At 37.7% G+C, this 22,782-nt stretch overlaps 1 protein-coding gene across 1 annotated transcript in view; it reads left to right on the forward strand.

Moving 5' to 3' along the window:
* Positions 1-22,782, forward strand: part of LOC145994361 (uncharacterized) — a 389,770-nt gene that overhangs the window by 311,244 nt on the left and 55,744 nt on the right. Inside the window, exon 13 of the mRNA XM_083130476.1 lies at positions 21,858-21,976. Within this exon, the coding sequence (XP_082986602.1) occupies positions 21,858-21,976 (119 nt within the window). The remainder of the gene's footprint in view (positions 1-21,857; positions 21,977-22,782) is intronic.

Here is a 22,782-nt window from a genome sequence, read left to right on the forward strand (position 1 = left end):
TATGAAGAGTGAATGAATGATACGTTTGACTAATCGTGAAGATAAGTATCACAGTACGTTTTATCGTTTCTTATATAAACGTTGAAACGTTTAAGAACGTATAAGAACGTTTACTGAAACGTTTCAACGACAATGATACTGACATAATTGATGAATGTGTACTGACAAAAAAAAAACAAAAAAAAAAACATGATGTAGCGCGCTGTGCCCCGATAACATAGTGCTAACAACGTCGCCTTGTAATGAAGGGGCACTGGGATCGATACCCGGTGGAGGGACATAGTGGCGCGAATCCCATTTTAGGTAGGGTTTAAACTGTAGGTTTATTTTCGATAGCGTATTGTTGAGTCTTAAATTCACCAAAAGTCCATAACAAAAGGCATTGTTTCAACGTATGTTGAATGTATAATTTCAATTAAATGTGATAAATTAATCCTTGAGTAAATATAAATTTGTAATTCTGTTTAACAATAAGATACTTCACTTTACTTTACATCTATTCACTAGAGCATAAAAATAAAACTTGAAAATTCATTTCCAAATGACCAATCTCTTATTCATATCTTTTAAGTATGTGAGTGTGTGTGTTTTCTGAAATCTGGCAAAGTAGGACTAATACGAGGGTCACTATTTATATCTTGAGCCTAACAAAAGCAGTTTTTCCAATCTTCTTGAGACACCTACATGATATGGTTTTTGAACGCATCAACTGCGTCTTCCGCCGACGAAAATCGTTGTCCACCCAATTTATTCTTGACATTCGGGAACAAGAAGAAGTCATTGGGTGCCAAATCAGGACTGTACGGAGGATGACCCATCAATTCGATTTTTTGACTGTTCATAAAATCGGTCGTTAGACGAGATGTGTGACAGCTGGCATTGTCTTGATGAAGAATGATCCGACGGCGTTTGTTTGTTTTCCGTATTTGACTGAATACCTCTGGCAAACAAATTGTTGTGTACCATTCAGAGTTGACCGTTCTACGTTCCTCTAAAAGCACAGTTGCCACATGACCAGTTTTCCCAAAAAAAACAGGCGACTATTTGTTTCGATGTGCTTCGAGCGCGAACAACTTTTGTTGGATTGGGTTCATCTTGAAACACCCATACAGTCGACTGCTGTTTACGTTCCGGCTCATATGCATATATCCATGATTCGTCACCTGTTACAATCTTATATACGTCTTTTGAAGCACCACGATTGTATTTATTGAGCATATGTTTGCACCAATTGACGCGAGCGTCTTTTGAGTTTTTGTCAAATTGTGTGGGATCCAACGAGAACATACCTTTCTCACAGCTAAATGATCATGTAATATTTTATATATGCTGGTGGAACTAATGCCTATGGTTGCCTCAATCTCACAGTATGTCACATGACGATCTTGCAGTATTAGGTTTTGCACAGCATCAATGTTTTCTTGAACAACAACTGATTTTGGACGACCTTCGCGAATCTCGTCGGTGAGCGAATGGCGGCCATGATTAAATTCGTTATACCAGCATTTCACAATGGCAAAGGATGCGGCTTCATCGCCAAATGTGGAAGTAAGTTGATCGATGCACTCTTGTCTTGATAATCCACGTCGAAAATCGTAAAAAATCATCGCAAGAAAATGTTCTCGAGTTAATTCCATTTTATTGTTGTCGCGTAATTTCCAAGGCAACATAAACAACACAAATCAAGCTATTGAAAAAACATTTGAAGTACGTTATGGTCAATAATGCCAGACGATTCCGTGCAAACATCAAATCGGGCCTAACTTCAATCAGTGTTGCCAAGGCTCAAAATATAAATAGTGGCCCTCGTAATGTATTCACTTCATAAGTGTCTATTACATAACAGAAAGCATATCAGACGAATAGCGAATTCCATGGGAATTTTTCTGCGAGTTCGTGGATGTGAGTTCAGCTCTCAACGACAAATGGTTTTGGTTTGACCCGCGTTAATGTCATTGGTGTTTCCTTTGTGTTTGTTTCTATATCACAGTATATTTTTTCCTATAGTTTCGGTGTCCTATTTTTTTACCAACTTATGTAAGATTTGTTTAAAATTAAGGATCATGATAAATATACGATGAAAGGCAAGGCAAAGTTAATAACCCGGAAAAGACAAATTGAAACTTATACTGTACTTAGTTGAAAGGACAATTGGTCATTTTTTATTACAATTATAGAAATAACTTGATCGAAATACTTGGTTTTCTTTTACATACATTTTTGTAATTCTTTTTGTGCACCTTTCCATTCCTACGTGAACAGGTAGCCTAAAAATAAAAACTCGGCATGATTTCCTTCAATTCATTATTACAGTATAGATCTTCCATGATTCTCGTGGCTTATGATGCATAGAACTAACAATTAAGGATTTTTTTTTGTTGTTCTTGTATATTGATTTAACAAATCTAGTCACCTTATAATTCCATTAACTGAGACTGGTTGGAATGATTTCTCCATTCGCATGGACGTCCGGAAGGGAGGGGCCAAGCGGGGCCACGCCACCCGGAAATGAAAGTCAATGAAAAAGTACATATTTCACGCATATAATTTCATTTCAGTCTTAGTAATATATGTTAATTATTGTAAGGGCGTTGCAGGAACATGATAACGTGAAACTGAATAATTTTTTTAAAGGGAGTAATACTATTTTTTTGGGGTGTTTCTGCCTCATTGTTGTTGTCCCCCCTCGCTTAGAAAAATGCCATGCTTGTCCCTTCCTGGAAAAAATCGTGAAGACGTCCATGTATCAGCGGCGTTAAAAAAAAAATCATTAAATGTCCATATATCACCGTTGACCAGTGGCGTACGATGCTAAATCAGGCAGGGGAACAGGTGACCTGCACTTGCCCATCCTTCCCATACCTGTCGTAATAAAATACAGTAGACCAAGTATAATTCAACCCTTACTAAAATGAACCAAATAAATATACGATACATATGTTACAAATTGTCAGAAGTGACATACATGAAGCACGTTAAAATTATGACAATAACGTTGTTAAAGCAAATATGATATAATGTAAACAAAATTTTAAAACAAAATTCTTGATGCACAACAATAAAAAAATAATGGAAGCAATTTATGAGTGATCAGAGGGAAAGAAATGTTTTGTCGAAACCTGTTTCATCTCTCTATTTGTAGATTAAGTTGACATTTTTTTTTTGTAGAGTTGAGTATTCTTGTAATTCAAACGTCCTCAATGCAATAATAACATTCAGATGGCCGAGTTTTTTCATGCTAGATTTGTAGAAATTGTGATAAAACCCGAACTGTTCCAAACTCCCTTTTCAGGAACAAACAAGGCAACAACAATTTGCCGCTGGAAGAGAATCCAGTTAATCATTTTACAGAGTTCTAGTAAATTGTTTAAAAATGCCTTGTGTATGATTTCGTTTTAGTTTTTAATCCAGTTAGGATAAGTGTTGGTTTGCTGTCTTGTGTCTTTTCTGTAAAGTTCAATGAACTAAAAGCTTTCCTCTTCAGCCGGTCGATCATTCAACTAGAAGAGGTGAGACAAGAAACTCTCTCACCCGTGTGCTGGGTCGGAAACGCCCCATAAAACACGACCTCGCCGAAAAATCAAGAGTGATATAGACGAGTTCGATAAGTGTGTTGTTAGGCGTGTTGTGCACGAATTTCACATTACGGATGGAGAAAGGCCAACGTTAGAAGGTATCCGAAGGGTTTTGAAACAAAGAATAGGGTTCGAAGGCAGTGTCTGGTGTGTGCGCAAGATAATACGTGATCTAGGGTTTAAGTGGAAAAAAGCAGAAAATAATAGACAACTGCTTATAGAAAAGGACGAAATAAGAAGTTTACGTTCATCTTACCTCAAAGCCATAAAAATCTTTCGTCGACAAGGGCGACCCATTGTTTACGTTGACGAGACTCATTTTCACAGCTCGACAACAAAGAAAGAAGCTTGGATGGAACCGCGGCTGGCGTCAAAGCACCGGTGTCTAAAGGGCAACGTGTAATTGTTGTCCATGCTGGCGGCGAAGAGGGTTTTGTTCCAGGTGCACTGTTAACGTTCAAATCTGGAAAGTCTTCTGGCGATTACCACCATGATATGAATGCCCAAAATTTTGAGAAGTGGCTACGAGAGAAGTTGATCCCAAATTTGACACCAAACAGTGTGGTTGTTGTTGACAACGCCTCATACCATAACGTACAAATAAATCCTGCACCTTCTTCCTCCTCCCGAAAAGATACTATGATTCAGTGGCTAGTTCAAAACAACATCCCCTTTGACGCACACATGTTCAAATCAGAATTGTATTCGTTGGTGAAACTTAACAAACCCCGTTTGAAGATGTTCAAAATTGATTCCATCTTTGCAGAATACGGTCATTCTGTTGTACGTTTACCGCCATACCACCCAGATCTTAACCCGATAGAACTGATATGGACAGACATGAAACAATACATTTCGAAAAAGAACGTGAAGTTTACTGTGGAATCAGCTACTAATTTGTGCACAGAATTTGTAGCCACGTTACCACTTTCAGCGTGGGAAAAAGTGTCAAATCACGTTAAAAATATTGAGGATGAATATCTCAAGGCAGAACCGTTAATCGATAGTGCAACAGAGAGACTCATTATCAATATTGCCGACGACAGTGATTCTGATGTTGATAGTCCCTTGGAAGATGATAGCTCCTTGGAAGATCATCCCATCAACGAGGATGACATGAGTGGCATAGAAGACATAACCGATAGCGACTAAACTTTATAGTGCAGGTATGCTCTATCTTAATTCACTATCTTAACATCTCACTTCTTGCGTATTTTTTTTACTGTAAAAACCTATTTTTTTGATGAACTTCAATTTCTTGCTTACTTTTCTTCTCGTTCTGCGTAGACAGTTTGGCCCGTATGCACTGCCAACCCTGCTTCCGTGCATCCCTCCCCTACGTATGGCTTGGGCGTGAGGTCGCGAGGAGTTTTTTGTTTTTTTTGTCAGTACACATTCATCAATTATGTCAGTATCATTGTCGTTGAAACGTTTCAGTAAACGTTCTTATACGTTCTTAAACGTTTCAACGTTTATATAAGAAACGATAAAACGTACTGTGATACTTATCTTCACGATTAGTCAAACGTATCATTCATTCGCTCTTCATATTTTCCATCCTTAAATTCTGATAATTATGTATTTTATCTAACAACAGATTAAATTATATACCAAACATTATCGAGAAGCAATTCTCAAAACATTATACTAAGATATTAACATTATAATAAGTGTCCTTCCATAGCCATTTCAGTCTTCAAACTGCTTCCAACGGCTTCCGTACGTTGATTCGCGATTAGTCAAACATGTCAAATGTAACTGCTATTAGTAAACGTACGAGGAAAAATAAGTTTTTTAGAAATTCTCTTCTCAATAAGAATACTATATTACTACCTTCATTATATTAAATATTAATTAATTAATTAATTCTCTAGCACTCTTGATTCTGAAAATTCGTAGTTACAGTTCAATTTGTACTTATCCTGAGCAAAATTTATATATATTGTATTCCAATCTTTACAGATTTCTTTTAGATTCATCTCCATGTTCGTTTTGGTCCTTTACCATCAGGTTTCCCAACAAGATTCCTGTAAAAATCTCCTTTATTCCTTTCTCATTCGTGCCGGTTTAAAAAAAAAACATAGAGAGTTAGTTAGTTAGTTGTTTCCCACTGTACTATTTCAATTTTTGAATAATCACATGTTAGTTATGAATGCATCGTTGACATCCTGTCTGATCATATATGTGTTTGGGTTGAGGCTCCGTATCTACCTGCAACATTATTTCTTTTCTTCTTTTTTCTTGTTATCTGCTTTCTATATTTAACATTAGAAACAACACATTCCCATTAACAATATTTCATGTTATGCAAAACATTTAAGTTTTATACACCATCAGAGGTGTGATTGCAACAAACGTTACCACTACGTCATCCGACAAAAAGCCAGAATCGGTATTGTTATATTTTATTGCTCAGGTCATTTCATTTTTTTTAATATGTATAGCTATAGTGAATATACTAACTTAAGCCCTCAGACTCGTAAACCAACAAATATACACACCTCTGTTAACTGCCTTGTATTTTGTGGGGAGGGGGACAATTGTAGCTGTTGGTGCAATACACTTTGAAGTTTTTGTTTTCTAAGTGTTACACATCAATTTCATCATAATTATCATTATTCATCCTCATCGTTGCCATTAGCCTCTTCTTTTTTACAAATTTTTTCGTACTGATATCGCCTTAGCAGATTAACAGAAATCGTCTAAAATTTGAACTCGTGACATTTTCTAATACCATTGCAAGCTTACTTGTGATTGTCCCCCTCAATTATTCAAAGTACCTCACTTTCATATTCAAATACACACAAGTAAAAAAGTTCATATCACATTAGTGATTTTAAATTTTATTCTTGGGGCCACTTTCTAACATTGTTGCCTGATATTAAAATAAGCGAAAACACTCTGCTATGCTTAATAAAAAACAACATCTATTCATTGCCAGATTGTACAACTGTATAGGTCGAGGTTCATAAGCCTCATCCATCTCATTCTAGGGACTGCATATTTTGTATACAGTTTTTGTAGTGGAATCAAAACACAGGTTGTTAAGAATATCGTCAGTAAATATGAGAATTCTTGCTGTGAAATTTCTATGCTGTTTAACCTAATAGAATTCGAATCTCTGAGAGAGCCAAGTACTAAGCTTTAGCATTCCATATTAGCAAAACCTTTATACGTACGTATTTATAACCTCAATTTACTAATCAAAAAATCCCCCCTAACCAACCAATTAGCACATTTATATGACCTTCTATAGAGGAAGAGGACATGACATTTCCGAGCCGGTATTATTAATGTGACATTCTTAACAGGTTAATGCATCAATCTTTAAGCAAACACTTAGGAATGTTTGAAATTCAAACAATTCTTGTGACAAAAAAACAAATAATTAGGAAATTCTTTTTAACCAAACAATCAACACAAATCTCTCTTTTTTATAGAGAAAAAAAAGCATAACATTCCTGAGACAGTAATAGTGAACACTGTCGTTTGAAATTAGAAGAAGATTAATCACACGAGCATCATCATCGTCGACATCGCTTATCCTGACGGGATGCACGACATGTTTATCCAACGTATAGGAATACACGTTGATGATTAAGCGTTTTCCTTCTGCATCTCGTGCTCGTGTTTCGAATTTTGATGTATCAGAAATGGTCACCGGGTATTCGATGCCAGACATTACACTTTTAAAACTCGGACTCGTATTGTTTGTAATATCCAACCCACTGTGGATTATTTTTGCAATAAACAGGATGCAGTGCAGCCAATATACACCAAAAAAAAACCACTTGTTATCGCTGTTCTGTATATTTAACACAGCCCTCTTGTGTTGAATGTTCGGTGGAAGAGGCATAAGCTAAGTACGTGTTGCTAGAAGGCCTTCGTCGTTGCAAGTCATCCATAACCCATTCACTAAGAAATAAGAAAAAAAATATTGACGTACTGAAAAAAAAAGTTGACTTGTTCACCGAGTTCACAGATGTTTACTCATTGATGACTCCGTCGTTGTCGTCTATCAAAAAAACCTAAGTACGTTGGAAACAGTGAGAGAGTTATCGAAAAATCTCCCCCCTTGTCGAGAGGCGCGAATTCCACGCCGCCGGAACGGACGTTCCGCCCGGTACGGAAGTTGATGTTTATCGCGGCGTTACAAATCCAACCGGCTGCACGGAAGCTGATCTTCACATGTATTTCTCGCGAGACACGCTCAACGCCACGTGCATACGCAAGATCATGGCCTTGCGTAAAAAAATCAAAAAATTTAAAAAACGATAAGACTTTACCGCCGGGCAAACTGCTCGAAATGGACGTCAAACAGAACACGGCTAAATTAATAATAAATAGTATGCACAGGTAAATATACAAATTGAAAAACATCCCCGAAGAGATTCGCCCCCACGTCAATCAATTTTACGTTCGAAGGCCGTACGGGAAAACCTTTACTTTTTTGGTTGGGCACCACGCACTCCTGGCGGGGTTATGGGGGTCAGGAATCCTAAAAAACAACAATTATTATTATTTTGTCTGTTTGCTTGCGTCACAATACACGCGCACGCGTGTGTGTGTGTGTGTGTGTGTGTGGCACATCGTTCCCCCGAGAGAGGTTTACAAAGGTCACGATATACAAACATTGCCGGAGTTGGAAAATTACGATATGGCGCATTCGCTCACCACTGTTGCCAGCCATAAATCTCTCTCTCTCTCTCTTCATCTTACAGCAACGTTGGCATCTCTATTTTTTTTTAGTTGTAAGTGGGTTGCCAACACACTCTAGTTAATAATGCTACATATTATACACACACACGCACACACATACTATATTACCATCCACCCATCTCTCTCTCTTTTACGGCAGTGCGTGTTTGTTGCCGGCTCTCCTTGTTTAGTGTGTGTAGGTTGGCAAAAATTGCTTTATGCACTGTAAGGCAAGCCTCAAGCAAAGTTGCCAGCTCCTTGCTTTAGGCTAGGTTAGACCAAGCAAAAAAAAGCTGTAGGTGGGTGTTGGCAGCTACCGGTTGTTTAACTCTTCCCTCTCTCTCTCCTCTCTCTTTTTTGTAAAAGGCTATGGCAAAAATACCAGTAGGTTGGCAACCTTGCTTTATGCACTGTAAGGCAAGTCTTAAGTAAGGTTGCCAGCTTCTTGCTTTAGGTTAGGTTAGACCAAGAAAAAAAAAGCTGTAGGTGGGTGTTGGCAGCTGTCGGTTGTTTAACTCTTCCCTCTCTCTCTCCTCTCTCTTTTTTGTAAAAGGCTATGGCAAAAGTACCAGTAGGTTGGCAACCTTGCTTTATGCACTGTAAGGCAAGCCTCAAGCAAGGTTGCCAGCTTCTTGCTTTATGCACTGTAAGGCAAGCCTCAAGCAAGGTTGCCAGCTCCTTGCTTTAGGCTAGGTTAGACCCAAAAAAAAACCTTGGTGATTTTTCCGAGTAAGATGTTGGCAACACTGCGAGAAAATAGGGCTTATGCCTTACAAGAGCAAACCATTAAGGCAAGCCTCAAGCAAGATTGCCAGCTCCTTGCTTTAGGCTAGGTTAGACCAAAAAAAAAACCTTGGTGATTTTTTCGAGTAAGCAGCTGGCAACACTGCCAGAAAATGGGGCTCATGCCTTACGAGAGAAATCCATTAAGGCGAGCCCCACCGAGCCCCATTTTCTGACGTTGAACTCCCCAACCTGCACTACTAATGTCGTTATCCTAATACTTTTGAGAGATACTGTACAAGGTACTACAAAATAAGAAGTGCATTGGCATTTGATTTTTTATAAATTGACGTCTCTTTTTGCCAATTGGGATGACTGATGGTTAGTCACAACCACAAGTACAGGGCAAGGCAATGGGGCGCCACAAGCACCGAGGCAAAGTGTGTGCGGACCGAGCAAGAAGAGAAAACGTTGGAAGGAAGTAAACGCCGCGGATCCCTTTGTAAATATTGACTGTTGACTCCTTAATAAATTACCATTATTGCCAGTTTCTAAAGAAATTCCTAAAAATTTTATTGCCCGCTTCGCTCGCAATGCTGCTAATTATGTTGAGTTGAGTTGGTGTTTTAAGTCCACTTTATGCACAGTAACGCTAATCGGGACATGACCTACTGTTTAAAGTGGGATCCGAACCACTATATTTCCACTGGGTATCGCATCCGGGATCCCTTCATTACAAGGCGACGACGATAAGACTGTGCCATCTGGGAGGCCTCCAGCTAATTATGTGCAAGGGAGGTATTGAGGGTGTAGGGGGGGCATTGGAAGTGACCTCTCCTGAAGACCTGTATTACAACGATAGAATTTGCTCAGTTTGCATTTTGTGTATGTACAACACACATTTATGCACATAATCCTTCTGCCGAACTTTTGCCCATTATTTATATGTATGTGTGTGCAAAGGACTTCAGATGAAATGTATGTATTTTTGTTGTTTTTTTAAGACGGAAGATATATTATTTTTTTTCTGTTAGAGTGAATTTGTTTGTCAAATATTCCGCTCCTTCTTTTCTTTCGTGTATTTCCTATGTGCCGGATTAATGGGAGACAGGGCTGACCGTCCGCCCCTCCCTTCAACAGATGGTTATAATCTTGCACAATTACTTTGGCTTACGGTCACCATTTTGAGAAGAATCTGCAATATTAGACATTTTACCATTTGATACAGGTATTGCGGGAATAGTGACACATATCAACGTCTGGTTTTATCAGAAATGCCTGAAATAGTGTAAACGTTCAATAGAAATCAACAAACTATATTTGGAGCGTATTTGCTTTTTGTAAAATATTACACCCCTTGTTTCGCATATTTCGTATATTATACATAGTTCAGAAGAATCAGTTATTGTGTGGTTTGGATTGGTTGGACATTTGCATTTAGGTTTCATTCGTTTCATGGTATTCTTGAGATAGTAATACGTATCTGTTTATCGGAAAGTCAGACATTATCGTCACTCAGATACAAATGTATGGTTAAGTTACTCGTGCATATAGCACCGTGCCATGAAGGCACAATTAATAATGTGGGTGTAGGCCCCACACATTCTGAATCTAGACCATTTTACAATAATTATAATTGAATCAGTCACATGAACAAAGCAAGTTTGGTTAAGACAAGTGCAGAACGAATATTTGGTGTACCCAGTTAGATTTTTCTATCTTATCATTAAGTTGTGAAATTTTTAAAAGTTATTCCTCGTCCACAAACACTGTTCATACATAATTTATTTCTGGCATTTCAAATGAAGTATCTAAGCAATCAATGTGCAAATTTGGTGAGTGTAAGAAAAATAAACATTTGAAGATATACATTTCGACCAATTGTCAGGCTATTCAAATTCAAATCAGTTACTATTTACAGATTTATGGAAATATTTTGGTGGAGATTATGATGAACGAATTTGGGGAGGAATGCGTCCATGGTCTTAAGGCCGTAATAAAGGCAATTTTTTGTGGTAATTTTTCGATAACAGATGGCAGCACTGTTTGCCATGGCAACCGAGGGCCATGTTGCCAGATCTCCGCGTAAATATAACCAAGCTACATACATACAGGTAGGTCGATTAGGGTACTCGATGTGAGATGACGCCATATTGGTTAGAGGTGAGTTAGTGAATTAAAAGAAGTAGTAAATCAGGGAAATTGATAATCATGAGATTTTAGTTATATGTTCTTCTTACAGAAATAAACAATATATCATCAGTGGAGGGTAGTAATAGTCGAAATATTAATATAAAATCTGTTTTTTTTATATATTAAGTATTTGTTTTAATATTTAGAACGCAGAGAAGAAAATGCAATAATGAGTGTAGTTAAATATTAATATAAAATTCGTTGTTTTATGTTCAGTATTTATTTTAATATTCAGAACGAAGAGAAGAAAATACAATAGTAAGTGTAGTTAATTCAAACACGAAACTGACCAAGTGAGGACAGTAATTGAAATAATTGAAACATTTTGTGAATAAGTTTGAAGCAAATACTGCGTTGACTCAGGCACGTATCCAAGGGGGGCTCAGGGGGCTAGATCCCCCGAAAGTTTTCGGTTTACACTAGATAAAATGAGGCTTTTTGGTTTCTTGTGTATGTGAAATAAAATAATGTGACGAAAATTTAAGGAGAGAAATAATTATCGAGGCAAGGTAAATTTTTCTACAACCCTGTAATTGATAATAGCACGTGTCCAATGTGGGGATAAGGGGAGTCGATCCCCCAGGAAATGTTTCAGTTTACACTAGATAAAGTAGTTTTTGGCTTCTTGAATAATGTGACGATAATTTAAGGAGAGTAACAATTATCTAGGCAAGACAGAAAATGTTCTATAACCCTGTTATTGATAATAGCATGTATCCAAGGTGGGGATCAGGGGGGTCGAGCCCCTTTCAAGGGAAATGTTTCAGTAATATCTGCATTATGCCTAATTTAATATAACATTCTCTTCTGATTTTAAAATTGCAAAGAATTATGAACTTCGTTTGTAAGGGAAAATGCGTGCTGCGTTGTAAAGGTTCAGACGTTGAAGCGATATTCTCACAGAAATTATATCGGAAGGTATTTCCTCAACATATAAATAAATCATACATTCTGCATCACTCTTTCATATTGCAAACGTTTTACTTTTGATGGATTAAGCAACAAGCATTTAAATATAAGACTTACCTTTCAGTTGTTTCCGATGTTTCCTTCTTCCAACATTTACTGGATTCGTTACTCTCTGGTAACATAGTTTAACTTTCACGATTTCGACGCACTTGTATTGATCATATCGTTAGAAAACACGGCGTGAAATATCGGCAACAGTGTTGGCTAAAATCTGCAACACGGAGTATATTGCGACGAAACGCCACTTCAAAAGTTTTAATGATAGGCACTACTCTCTGAAGGTACGAAATGTTTTCATTTTTTCACATAGTATTTCAGGTGCTTGCGGGAAGAACATGTGATCTTTGTTTCACCACGAAATCTTCCATACTAGTCATAAAAGAAAGAAAATGCACCGCTATTAACAAAACTACCACTTCAGCGCCATCTGTACGGAGCAGTTTGAACATGACGGAGATCTTATATTTTCTGTTATTTACTTAAATCCCTTCAATCGTAATACAATTATAAGGTTCACATGTTCTAGTGAATAAAACAATCTTTTATATCGGAAAATTTCTTCCTTACCGAATCTATATTAGTTGTACGGTTACCCTTAGACATTTGAGCCTATGCTTTAACATTGCTTTAGAACCCCCTTAAGGGGAGGGGGGATGGGAAACCCTGTGAAACAGTAATTGTGCAAGATTATACTTTTTTGTGGAGATTCTTCAGACTTTCTCGATCGAATTTGGTAAATTCATATACTTTAATTAGTTTATTTATACATTTTGTTTAAAATCTATTTAGTGGTGAATTAGTAACATGCTGCCCTGGAAGATTGATGTTTTCTTCTATAGCTGTCGACGAATAATTTCAATTAGTTTTTACTGTTAGTTTTAGTTATTTCTGATTGTGCTTTTTAAATATTATGCGTCGGGAGGATTCTTTTTTTATTATTATTTTCTTCTTTTTAGACATTTAACACTCACAAGTAGGTATGCTGTGCGATTAAAGTTTTTGGAATCAATGGCATTAATTTACCTATCCAATTACGGCTACTACTAAGTGGTAAATTTTAAGATGTTGAAAGCTCTTTTTAATTAGTTTAAGAACGATTGCAAAGGTCGACGTGAGACCTTCTTATTTACGGTATCTAAAGAATGTCCTTCAATTAATTCAAAGAAATTGTTAAATTCTCTCGAATTTCAATACATTCAACTGACAAGGTGAAGTACTACTATTGCAATATATAACGAGCTTCATATTCTGTAGCTTATTTCTTCGGTTTTTTGGGGAGACCTGAGAGATATCTGATATATTTTCCATAATTTTACTGAAGGGAATCCGGAAAATTTCAAACTACATTTTCTCTCGGGAAACTGTGGAGCGAGGCCGCACATAACGGAAGATATTCCAGTTAATGAAAATAGGAAAATAGTTGAATGTTCGGAGTAAATCCAAAAGAGCTGAATTTTTGGTCAGTTATTACATCACTACTTGGAGTGCAAAATTCCAACGCAGACTCTTCCTGCCTGTATCTTCGAAACTAATGACCGAAAGCAGATAATCTTCTTTCAGTCTTGCTCTTCATTAGATGGATGGACTACACAAAAGGTTCTGTTTCATTTCTCCTAATGTGTATTGTTGTAATTTAAATAATCATATTTTGAAATGTATTTCTCTAGTAGGTTTTAACGTTTTTGCCTTTTTACGTTTAAATAAATTAAATGACAGGAAATTGTTTAGAATAAAAGTTGTGGCCTAAATTTTAATATTTAAAACGATATAAGATTAAAAGTATTCTCATTAAGATGATATAGCCTAGTATTATATCGTCCAAATGGAGGATACTACAAAGTGTGTCTCTTAACAACAATATTTTTAAATGTCCGACGGCAAAGTCCTGTTATTTACTTTTGATAAAAATAAGATAATATTATACAGGGTTATTACAAATGATTGGAGCGTTTTCATGAGTTTACTGTAACTATAATATTTGACATATTGGCATGAAATTTTACAGTAATGTAGAAAAACTGAAAAAGTTTTCTTGTCGTGCAGGCGTGTTTCAGATTTTTGTCGGGAGAGCGCAGCACTGAGCAGTGAGTAAAGATAGCGACAGGCGCTTAGAAAGCTTATTCTGTGCTGGAATTTCATGCATATCAGTCGGTCAAAATAGTGCAACGACAATTTATAACAAATTTCCAGAAACATGCACCGAGTGCATCATCACTATATACAACGTTTTCACAAAAAACATTCTCTTTCATCAGTTGTGGTATTCGTGTAGCAAACTCCTTGCGAACCATTTCGTCATTCGGCGTGAGGATCTACCCATTGGTTTCCCCTTATACAGGCATCCCCTAGTTGTAAACAATGCATACCAGCACCGAATGGAGTTGGCACTCTGTGCATCTTTCTGGAACTTTGTTATAAAGTGGCGTTGCACTGTTTTGACAGACTGATATGCATGAAATTCCAGCACAGAATAAGCTTTCTCAGCGCCTGTCACCATCTTTACTCACTGTTCAATGCTGCGCTCTCCCGACAGAAATCAGAAACATACCTGCAAGAGGAGAAAACTTTTTAAGTTTTTCTACATTACTGTAAAATTTCATGACAATATGTGAAATATTATATTTACAGCAAACTCATGAAATTGCTCCAATCATAACCATAACCCTGTATATTTAAGGTATTTTCAGTGGAGAAGCCAATCTCTATCTGTGCGTGCTTACGGACACCATTTTGAGAACTGTCTGCAATATTAGACATTTTACCATTTGATACAGGTATTGCGGGAAAAGTGACACATATCAACGTCTGGTTTTATCAGAAATGCCTCAAATATTGTCAAAGTTCAATAGAAATCAAATTGCTATATTTGAAAAAAAAAAAAATAGTTTTGTAGAAAAGGAGGAGCAGTGGTTATATCTATTTGTAACATTTTATAAGAATAACTGTAGGTTGGAAGTCTTAATAATTTTCGAAGCAAACCATATTATTTAATAATGTATTTTAAGGTCATGAAATGTTTCTTAGAATACTCAATTTAAACTTCATATGAACTGATCCCTTTAAAACTATTCTTTAATATTTATAAAGTTCATAGAAAGATTTTTACACTGTAATACAAAATTCTAACTTTATGTTTTCTAAAGTCCGTTATCTTTATGAATTTTAGGCTGCTGAATCGAGAAATAATAGTCAAATATCGTTGCCTCTATTTTTCAAGAAAAATCGACATATATCATGTACGTGTATGGTATTGTGTCTAATGAAACACAAGGCACGGACGTCTCTGTTTACACTCGTTGCCCAATGTATGAAACCTGTTGTAGTCTCTATCTGCAAGTTTCAGCAAATCACATATCGTCGATAACTTTATGTGAAAGCACGAAAGCAAGGCAGGTATTTTGTATAGGTTATGTTTCGACGATACATGCAGAGGCCTACACGAGTCTCGGAGGAAACCCGTCTACAAGGTATTGCGCCTGAGATAATATGCAACACGCCCGGCAAGCCAAGTGATGGACATTGCGCAAGCGAGCTTCCCTGTACAGTCTTAGAAAAAAATACCTGGGCCACGGGACGTAGAATTTCGTAACGTCTTAAAGCCTGTTGTTTATGCAACCCAAATAACAAAATATTCGCTTAAGTTTGCCTGGTGATTCTGAGTTCTCGGGAAGGATTGAGCTTTGATAGCATGAGTCACATGACTCGTGCCCCAGCCACAACAAACAGCTGGGTGCTACGATGCCTCCAGAAGAAAATTTCAGGAACTGGTTTCTTGACAAGAGCTACTCGTAAGGAAATACTATTCTATCAAGTGATATTAGAGTCATTGTCAAGAAGGTTCGCTGAAATGATGGTTCTCATCACAGACCACATGCCACACGTTAATTGTTTAAGTCCAGTTCATGCACTGGACCTACAGATTAAAATGGGATTCGAACCAAATGCCTCTCTATTTGGTATTGAATTCGGAAGGCATTCATTACATGGCGAAGACGTTACCACTACGACATCAGAGAGGCAATGGAACCCCTTGAGAAAGAGATAAGCGAAAATTGCTACGTGACAAACCATATTTGCCCGTAAATTTTAAAAATAAGACAATATTTTGTACTGACAGTTTCGAACCGTGGGAGAGGCATATATTTTTTTGTACCATCGTCCATTTCACGAGTTTATAATTGTTCCTCACCGACACGAGTAACGCGAGTGGTAGAAGAAAAGCGAAGTAAAATAACTGAAACAGAAATAAAAGGAAAAAGCGAAATAAATTTTATTCATAATATTCTGCAGTCACTTGAGTTGTTTTCACGGGATGCTATCTTTAAAGAAAGCCGTGGTCTCTTCCTTGTCTTTTTCGCTTTCTTTATGCTCTTGCTTCCCCCGTCACGATTGGTCTAAAACTAATTAATGCGACGTTAATTAAACAATCCCAACAACGAAACAATGCACAATCAACTGCACAAAACAACATTCCAAATGTTTTCGAATCGGAAAACAATTGAGATGCTGTAAAATGACTTAAGATGCAGTAATAAAGTGGGAATTCGGTACCGTATAGAATTAAATCGGTAGAGATGTTCGATTTGATTGGATGTTCGTTATTTAGATTTGCTATTCTTTCACTTTTGGCAAATAGCGACGATGAAGATGAGTGATGCTATGATGAAATTGATGAAGGGACACTTACCAAGGACACCCACGCCCAAGTCGAGATTCTAACCAGGGACCCATGGCATCGTAGCGCGCTGTGCTAACCACTCCTCCATGGAGTGGACATTATAGCATATTTTGTGTGCTCAATTGGGATCAATCAATGGAATGAATAGGCATATTATATGATTAATAAATTCATACCATAATACCACGTCATATTATTCGGCACGAAGTAACATCAGAGACATTCAATCTTGCATGTTTGCCTTTCAACTAATTCTTTGAATTCAGGTTAATCACAACAATAAGATAAATTATGAAGAAAATGATAGTGAATGTGGGATATTGACAGTTATTACGAATTACCTGACAGAAACAACATTTAGCAGGCTCGGTGGTCAAGCTCATTAAGTGATTGACATTCGATATCGTCGCCAAAGTTCCCGGGTTTGAGTACCGTCCTTGTCGGGAGTGTTTGACTATTTCGTCATCAATTTCATGTAATGGTCACTCGTCCTTATCGTCGCGATCATCGAACAGGGAATAAAAAATATAAAAATAAATACGATGGAAGAGTACTTATTTCATCTCTCACGAAATCTCCTAAAAAACCGGAATATATAAAATACATGTATATTCATTCACATACATTTTCGATTTCTATATTTAACTAATCGAGACCGAGAACGGAAGAGCAATTTTCAGTTCGACAAACCGAGAGATGGAGAAACTGTCAAGTCTCGTTTCTTCTTGGCATCTCCGTAATCGAGTTGTTCTGTTTGTCATTGGCTTTGTATTGGCAATTATTGTCATTATTCTTCCCCTGCAGGTAAACCATAACGATGAATTATGATGAAATGAAGCAGATAAAAGGGCAATAACAAGAAAGTCATGCCTGTTCGGGACTCCAACCCAGAACCTTATGTAACGAGATTTGAAATTCTGGAGAAGGCGTCCGTGTTTCGCTTGGTTTTCTCTTTCCTCTACTTCTCTTATATTATCATACATGTATAATAAAAATGGATCTCATACGATATGTTGCGATTCATAATTGTGCTGATTAGATGCTACAGATGTGAACTCCAACCTGCAATATATTATTCCCTTTTGTTTCGTATCTGGTTGAACATGAAATTTTCTTACACTGTGACAATTTCTTTCTTAGTTTTGGTTTGGTGCACAGATATGCTAATCTGGACTCGACCTTCAGTTTAAAGTGGGATACTAACCACTATGTGCATCCATCGTGTATCAAACCCGGGATCCACTGATTACAAGGCGACGACGTTATCACTACGCCATCGAGGAGGCCCCATGACAAAATGTTATTCACTCGATCTCTACCATAATTTATTTCAGCATTTACATTTTCGTTTTCTTCTTCTTTTTTCCTTTTGTTAACTACTCTTATACAACTCTTTTTGCGTCTTCGAATTTCTTCTTGTTTCAGGAAAAAATAATACATGCAGGCTGTATAAAAATCCCCCGTTCAAATAGATAAAACGTTCACTCTCGAGAACTAATTTACATGTTTATCACTAACGTAACCATTAGAAAACTATTGAAATGTTAACTGATATAACTGCAGATGAAACAATACTCACAGCCACTAACGAAATATCTATTCTTGTGTAGCCTCACAGACAACAAGTATCTGGTGAGTCATTCACTCTTGCTGACTACGGGCGAAGGTCACTGAACTAAAGGGTGGTGGCAAGCAAGCAGGCTTCTGCTCTATCAAAGACGAGGTCACGTGTTCCAGTATTCAATGGCGTACGAAATAAGGAGGAACACAGCTATCTGACGTATGTTTTGGTCCCGTCATTGCACTAGAACACTTTATCGTCGTGGCCTTGAAGTTCCCTCAGGGCACTCCTACGTAAAGGCTTCTCAGCTAGAAGGATATCTTCCCCATTGAGTGGAGGAAAAGTGGTTGCGTATAGAGGTCCTTCAACTTTCGTATTCTTTTTCATTTCAGAACCCGTGCTGTATCGTCGACTTAATCCAATCTATCCGATGTAGGTTTTAGGTTCTGTTTCTGTTCGGTTATTTCACGTTGTCTTCCTGCTTATGTTATTCGCGACGAAGGCTCTGGATTCGATAATCTGGACAATAACGGGATTGTGTTGGTTGCTTGATTTGGTGTCTTAAGTCCACGTTATGTCCTGTTAGGCTAATCGTGAATGGATCTACAGTTTAAAGGGTGATCCGAACAACTATGTTCCTCCACCGAGTATCGAAACCCGGGATCCCTTAATTACAAGGCGCCCACGATCCCACTGCGCCATCGGGGATTGTGTTCGAAACGAATGAATCAAATTTGAGTGATATGATATGCAACCATTGGAAGACTATTGAAAGAAAAGCTATGGGAACCTGCCAGTTTTTCTACTGCAGACAGGAAACCATAAACATGGAAGAGAAGCTTATATTCTATGAAACCTGATGCTATGTGCTCGAATACTGGCTAAATATAATCGATAGAGGCATAGCAACGTTAAACAACCTCTTATATGATACATATAGGTTTAAAAAGGTCGAAATAGAAATATTGTGTGCGCCTCACTGATGGCGTAGTGGTAAGGCCATGTAATCAAGGGGTCTCGGGTACGATACCAGGTGATCGCACATAGTGGTTCGGATCCCACTTTAAACTGTACGCAGTTCAGATTAGTCTATCTGTGCCGGTGACTCAGTCGGTAACGCGTCTGACTACCATGCTTTAGGCCCCGGGTTCAATCCCCGGCCGGTTCAAGCCCGGTAACTTTTCTAACGTTGGAAGCGGCCCCGGCGCCCACCCAGCGTCGAATGACATGGGTACCTGGGGGTAAAGGCGGTCAGGGGCGTGATGCTGATCACATCACCCCCACTCACGAACGAATCAAGAAAGTGTGGGGCGTTACCCCCACACCCCCTATACGCCTTCATGGCGTAGCGATAAGCAAAGGTGAGAACTTTACCTTTTTTTTGCATAAAGTGGACTTACAACAACATTTAAAATTGCGATAAAGATTATGATAAGGTATTAAAGAATTGGGTCTAACACATTTTTTTATTGTTTACCAATGACATTGTTAACTAATATTCTTAGTTTCAGTTTCAAGATGAAATCGGCTACGAAATAAAAGGAGTGGGTTCATATTTCTGTTACGAAGTTCCACTTTTGTAGTAGACCTGTGCCACACTAAGATGTGACATAATAAACAAATCTGAGACACTTTCAAATTATTAAATTGCTATCTACGTATTTGGGAACAATCTTTCAATATAATACTTTTTTTGGACGCGTCAAATCATAGTATTTAATTCCTGTTTTAGCAGCTTTAAGAAACCTGATTTGGGTGGGGGGGTTACAAATGCCCTTTCTGCTACCGTCAAGTTACGCCTATGACAAACAGGAATTCAAAGTAAAAGACTGTCCCGACTAAATCGGGAGACACGTCTGATAGATTTACAATTGGGAAAATTATAATTAAGCGTGTAGTTGAAAACAACCTATTTTCATATATTGCATGCAGCTCTACTTTTTCTGCAATGTGGATCAAGAACTGGGGACGTGGAGAAGCACAACAACACTCCACGTAACCAATAGTCACGTGACCCTCTTTGCTTTCCTGTCATGTTGACCTTCGCGTGGAACACATTTCTCGGTGTTAAGACAGGCAAAATCACCCGATCATCGAAGGGTGCAATATGTGTTGCCTACCCTCCTGCATTACTTGCTCCTATTAAAGCCTTATGGGGAAGAACTTTTTTCCATGACTGTACACGAATCAACAGGCCTTGATGCCTGCAGGTTTTTATCTTTTGCCGGTTACTAATAAGTCACGTGAGACCTGATGTAGTTCCTGCAGTCAGACGCAAACCCCACCGTCAGTGTAGTCAACGGTCATTTTATTTCACTATGTTCATTTTACGCTACTTTTCTGGTTTTGAAATTGTAAATCTTCTCTTGGTTTCATATTTGCGTCGTTTTTTTAAATCTGTGGCCCAGAACTACCTGATATTTGCATGCGTCTGAAGATACAAGCTAACAATTATATTTTGCATCCTGTTACTATCAATGCGGTCTGTAGAACTAGATAACTCGCAACAACCTGAGCAAGAGAGGATTTGGTGAAGTAGATGGCAAGATGCAAAACAAATTAAATACTGATTTAATGATGCATTTTATCTACCCCCGTGCTTTACTGATCAGCAACACGTGATGTCAAAAATATAATGGTTGAAGGAAGTACTGCATTTCACCTAAATTGAGGATAACATTCAATCACAATGAATTTTAACAAAACAAAAGAAGATACTTCTGTGCCTTAGAGGGGATATCTTGAGCAACTAATTCGGATATAAAAATTTGTAAAATATCTGTAGCAACAGTTTTTCAAAGTTCTTCGAAAAATAGTTTAATGTATATCAACCACCAGCAACACAATGTTCCAAAAATGTATTTACGATGGCAATTTGGGAGAAACTTGGTTCGTACTCCTTTTACGCGTGTCAGTAATGCAAATGTTTTCTAGCACGAAATACATCTCTGCAATATCAAATTGACAAACGTGATGAAAATTTGAAGTTCTCCATGAACAGTGTAAAATCTAAAAGTTGGCAACAGTGACTGTATCACTCATGTATCTGGAGACCGGAATGAGTGGAATGACAGAAATGAAATGAAAGTTCGATGTAGATGGGTCTTGGAAGCTTAAAAGGCTCGCCAGTTACCCGCGGGCTTTCGATTCTTAAAGGTTCAAAAAACAGGCGCACATCTTACTCGCTGCCTCGCCAGGCGGGAAAAGTAGGAAACCCGACTCGTCAAATAGGCGGGCACAGTAGACGAATCGGGCTGCTGTGCAGCTCTCTGGCTACATGGTCTTGGGTTATACAGTAGTATTTTCAATCCAGTGTTTTTACTATTGCTCTGTCAGGATGTTTGAGGAGTGAAGGAAAAATGTATGAGCTATTACTACGTCATTGTTCACATTTGTATGTAATGCTATAATGTACAGATATCTAATATTCCATCATTGCACTATTTTCTGTTCCTCACAGAACCATCAGCAGTGGTCAATCTCCGAGTAACCAGAAAGGATGCCGAGGAGGTAGAACTCCAGTGGAATAAACCTCTTTACAGTGGTAGGAACATTCGTCTCTACGAAGTTAGTTACGAGGTAGGCAAGATAAGAAAGTATAATTTTAGTGAAATAACATTATATTTTTCTTCCAGTTGTAAATTCTTTATGATGCCCTGAAATAAAATGAAATATTCTGGAACTCTGGATAATGGCACTTTATTTACTTTTGATGTTTTAACAAATTTACGTGAATTTGAGAAAACTTGATCCGATAAAAAAGCATTATTCTAGCTTTGTTACCGAGCATACGTATCGATTTTAGACCCTATTTTAATTTTGGACACCTCAAATTTACACGTTTGTGAAGATAAATGAAAAAAAAATCTAGGTGCAATTAGAACCTACCTTGTGTTTTTCGATTTCAGTGTCTTGGACTTTTCACGTAAGTATAGTGGTTTCCCTAATAAGAGTTCTTTTTTTATCCGTGAGCGTACGGGACTTGGACGTCAGCGAACCCTTTTTTGTTCGGAAATTAAGTTACGGCTGTGGCTAATAGCGAGTAGGTGGTGTGTATATTCGTATATCCACAGATGATCTACTACAGCTTCCAAGCATATTGTCTGTTGAAATAACCTAAGTACGATCAAAGGATGGAAAATAATTTTTGAACAAACTTGGACTATGCCTATCTTCGCAAGCATCAGCTACAGCGAGGCCGGACTTCCACGCTAAACGATGCCCCCTAAACTTCCCCACCACAAACGACAACTCCTTATCATGGCACTGTAGTAGATGGAAACTAGCTGTTCTAGGCTATCTTTCTTACTCAATTATTGCGATCTATTTATTAACTATTTTATCCAGTATTATATAAATTATTGATCAAAGTTAGAGGAACATAT

The sequence above is a fragment of the Lepisma saccharinum genome, chromosome 10 (assembly GCF_977018435.1).
Source record: "Lepisma saccharinum chromosome 10, izLepSacc3.1, whole genome shotgun sequence".
NCBI lineage: Eukaryota > Metazoa > Arthropoda > Insecta > Zygentoma > Lepismatidae > Lepisma > Lepisma saccharinum.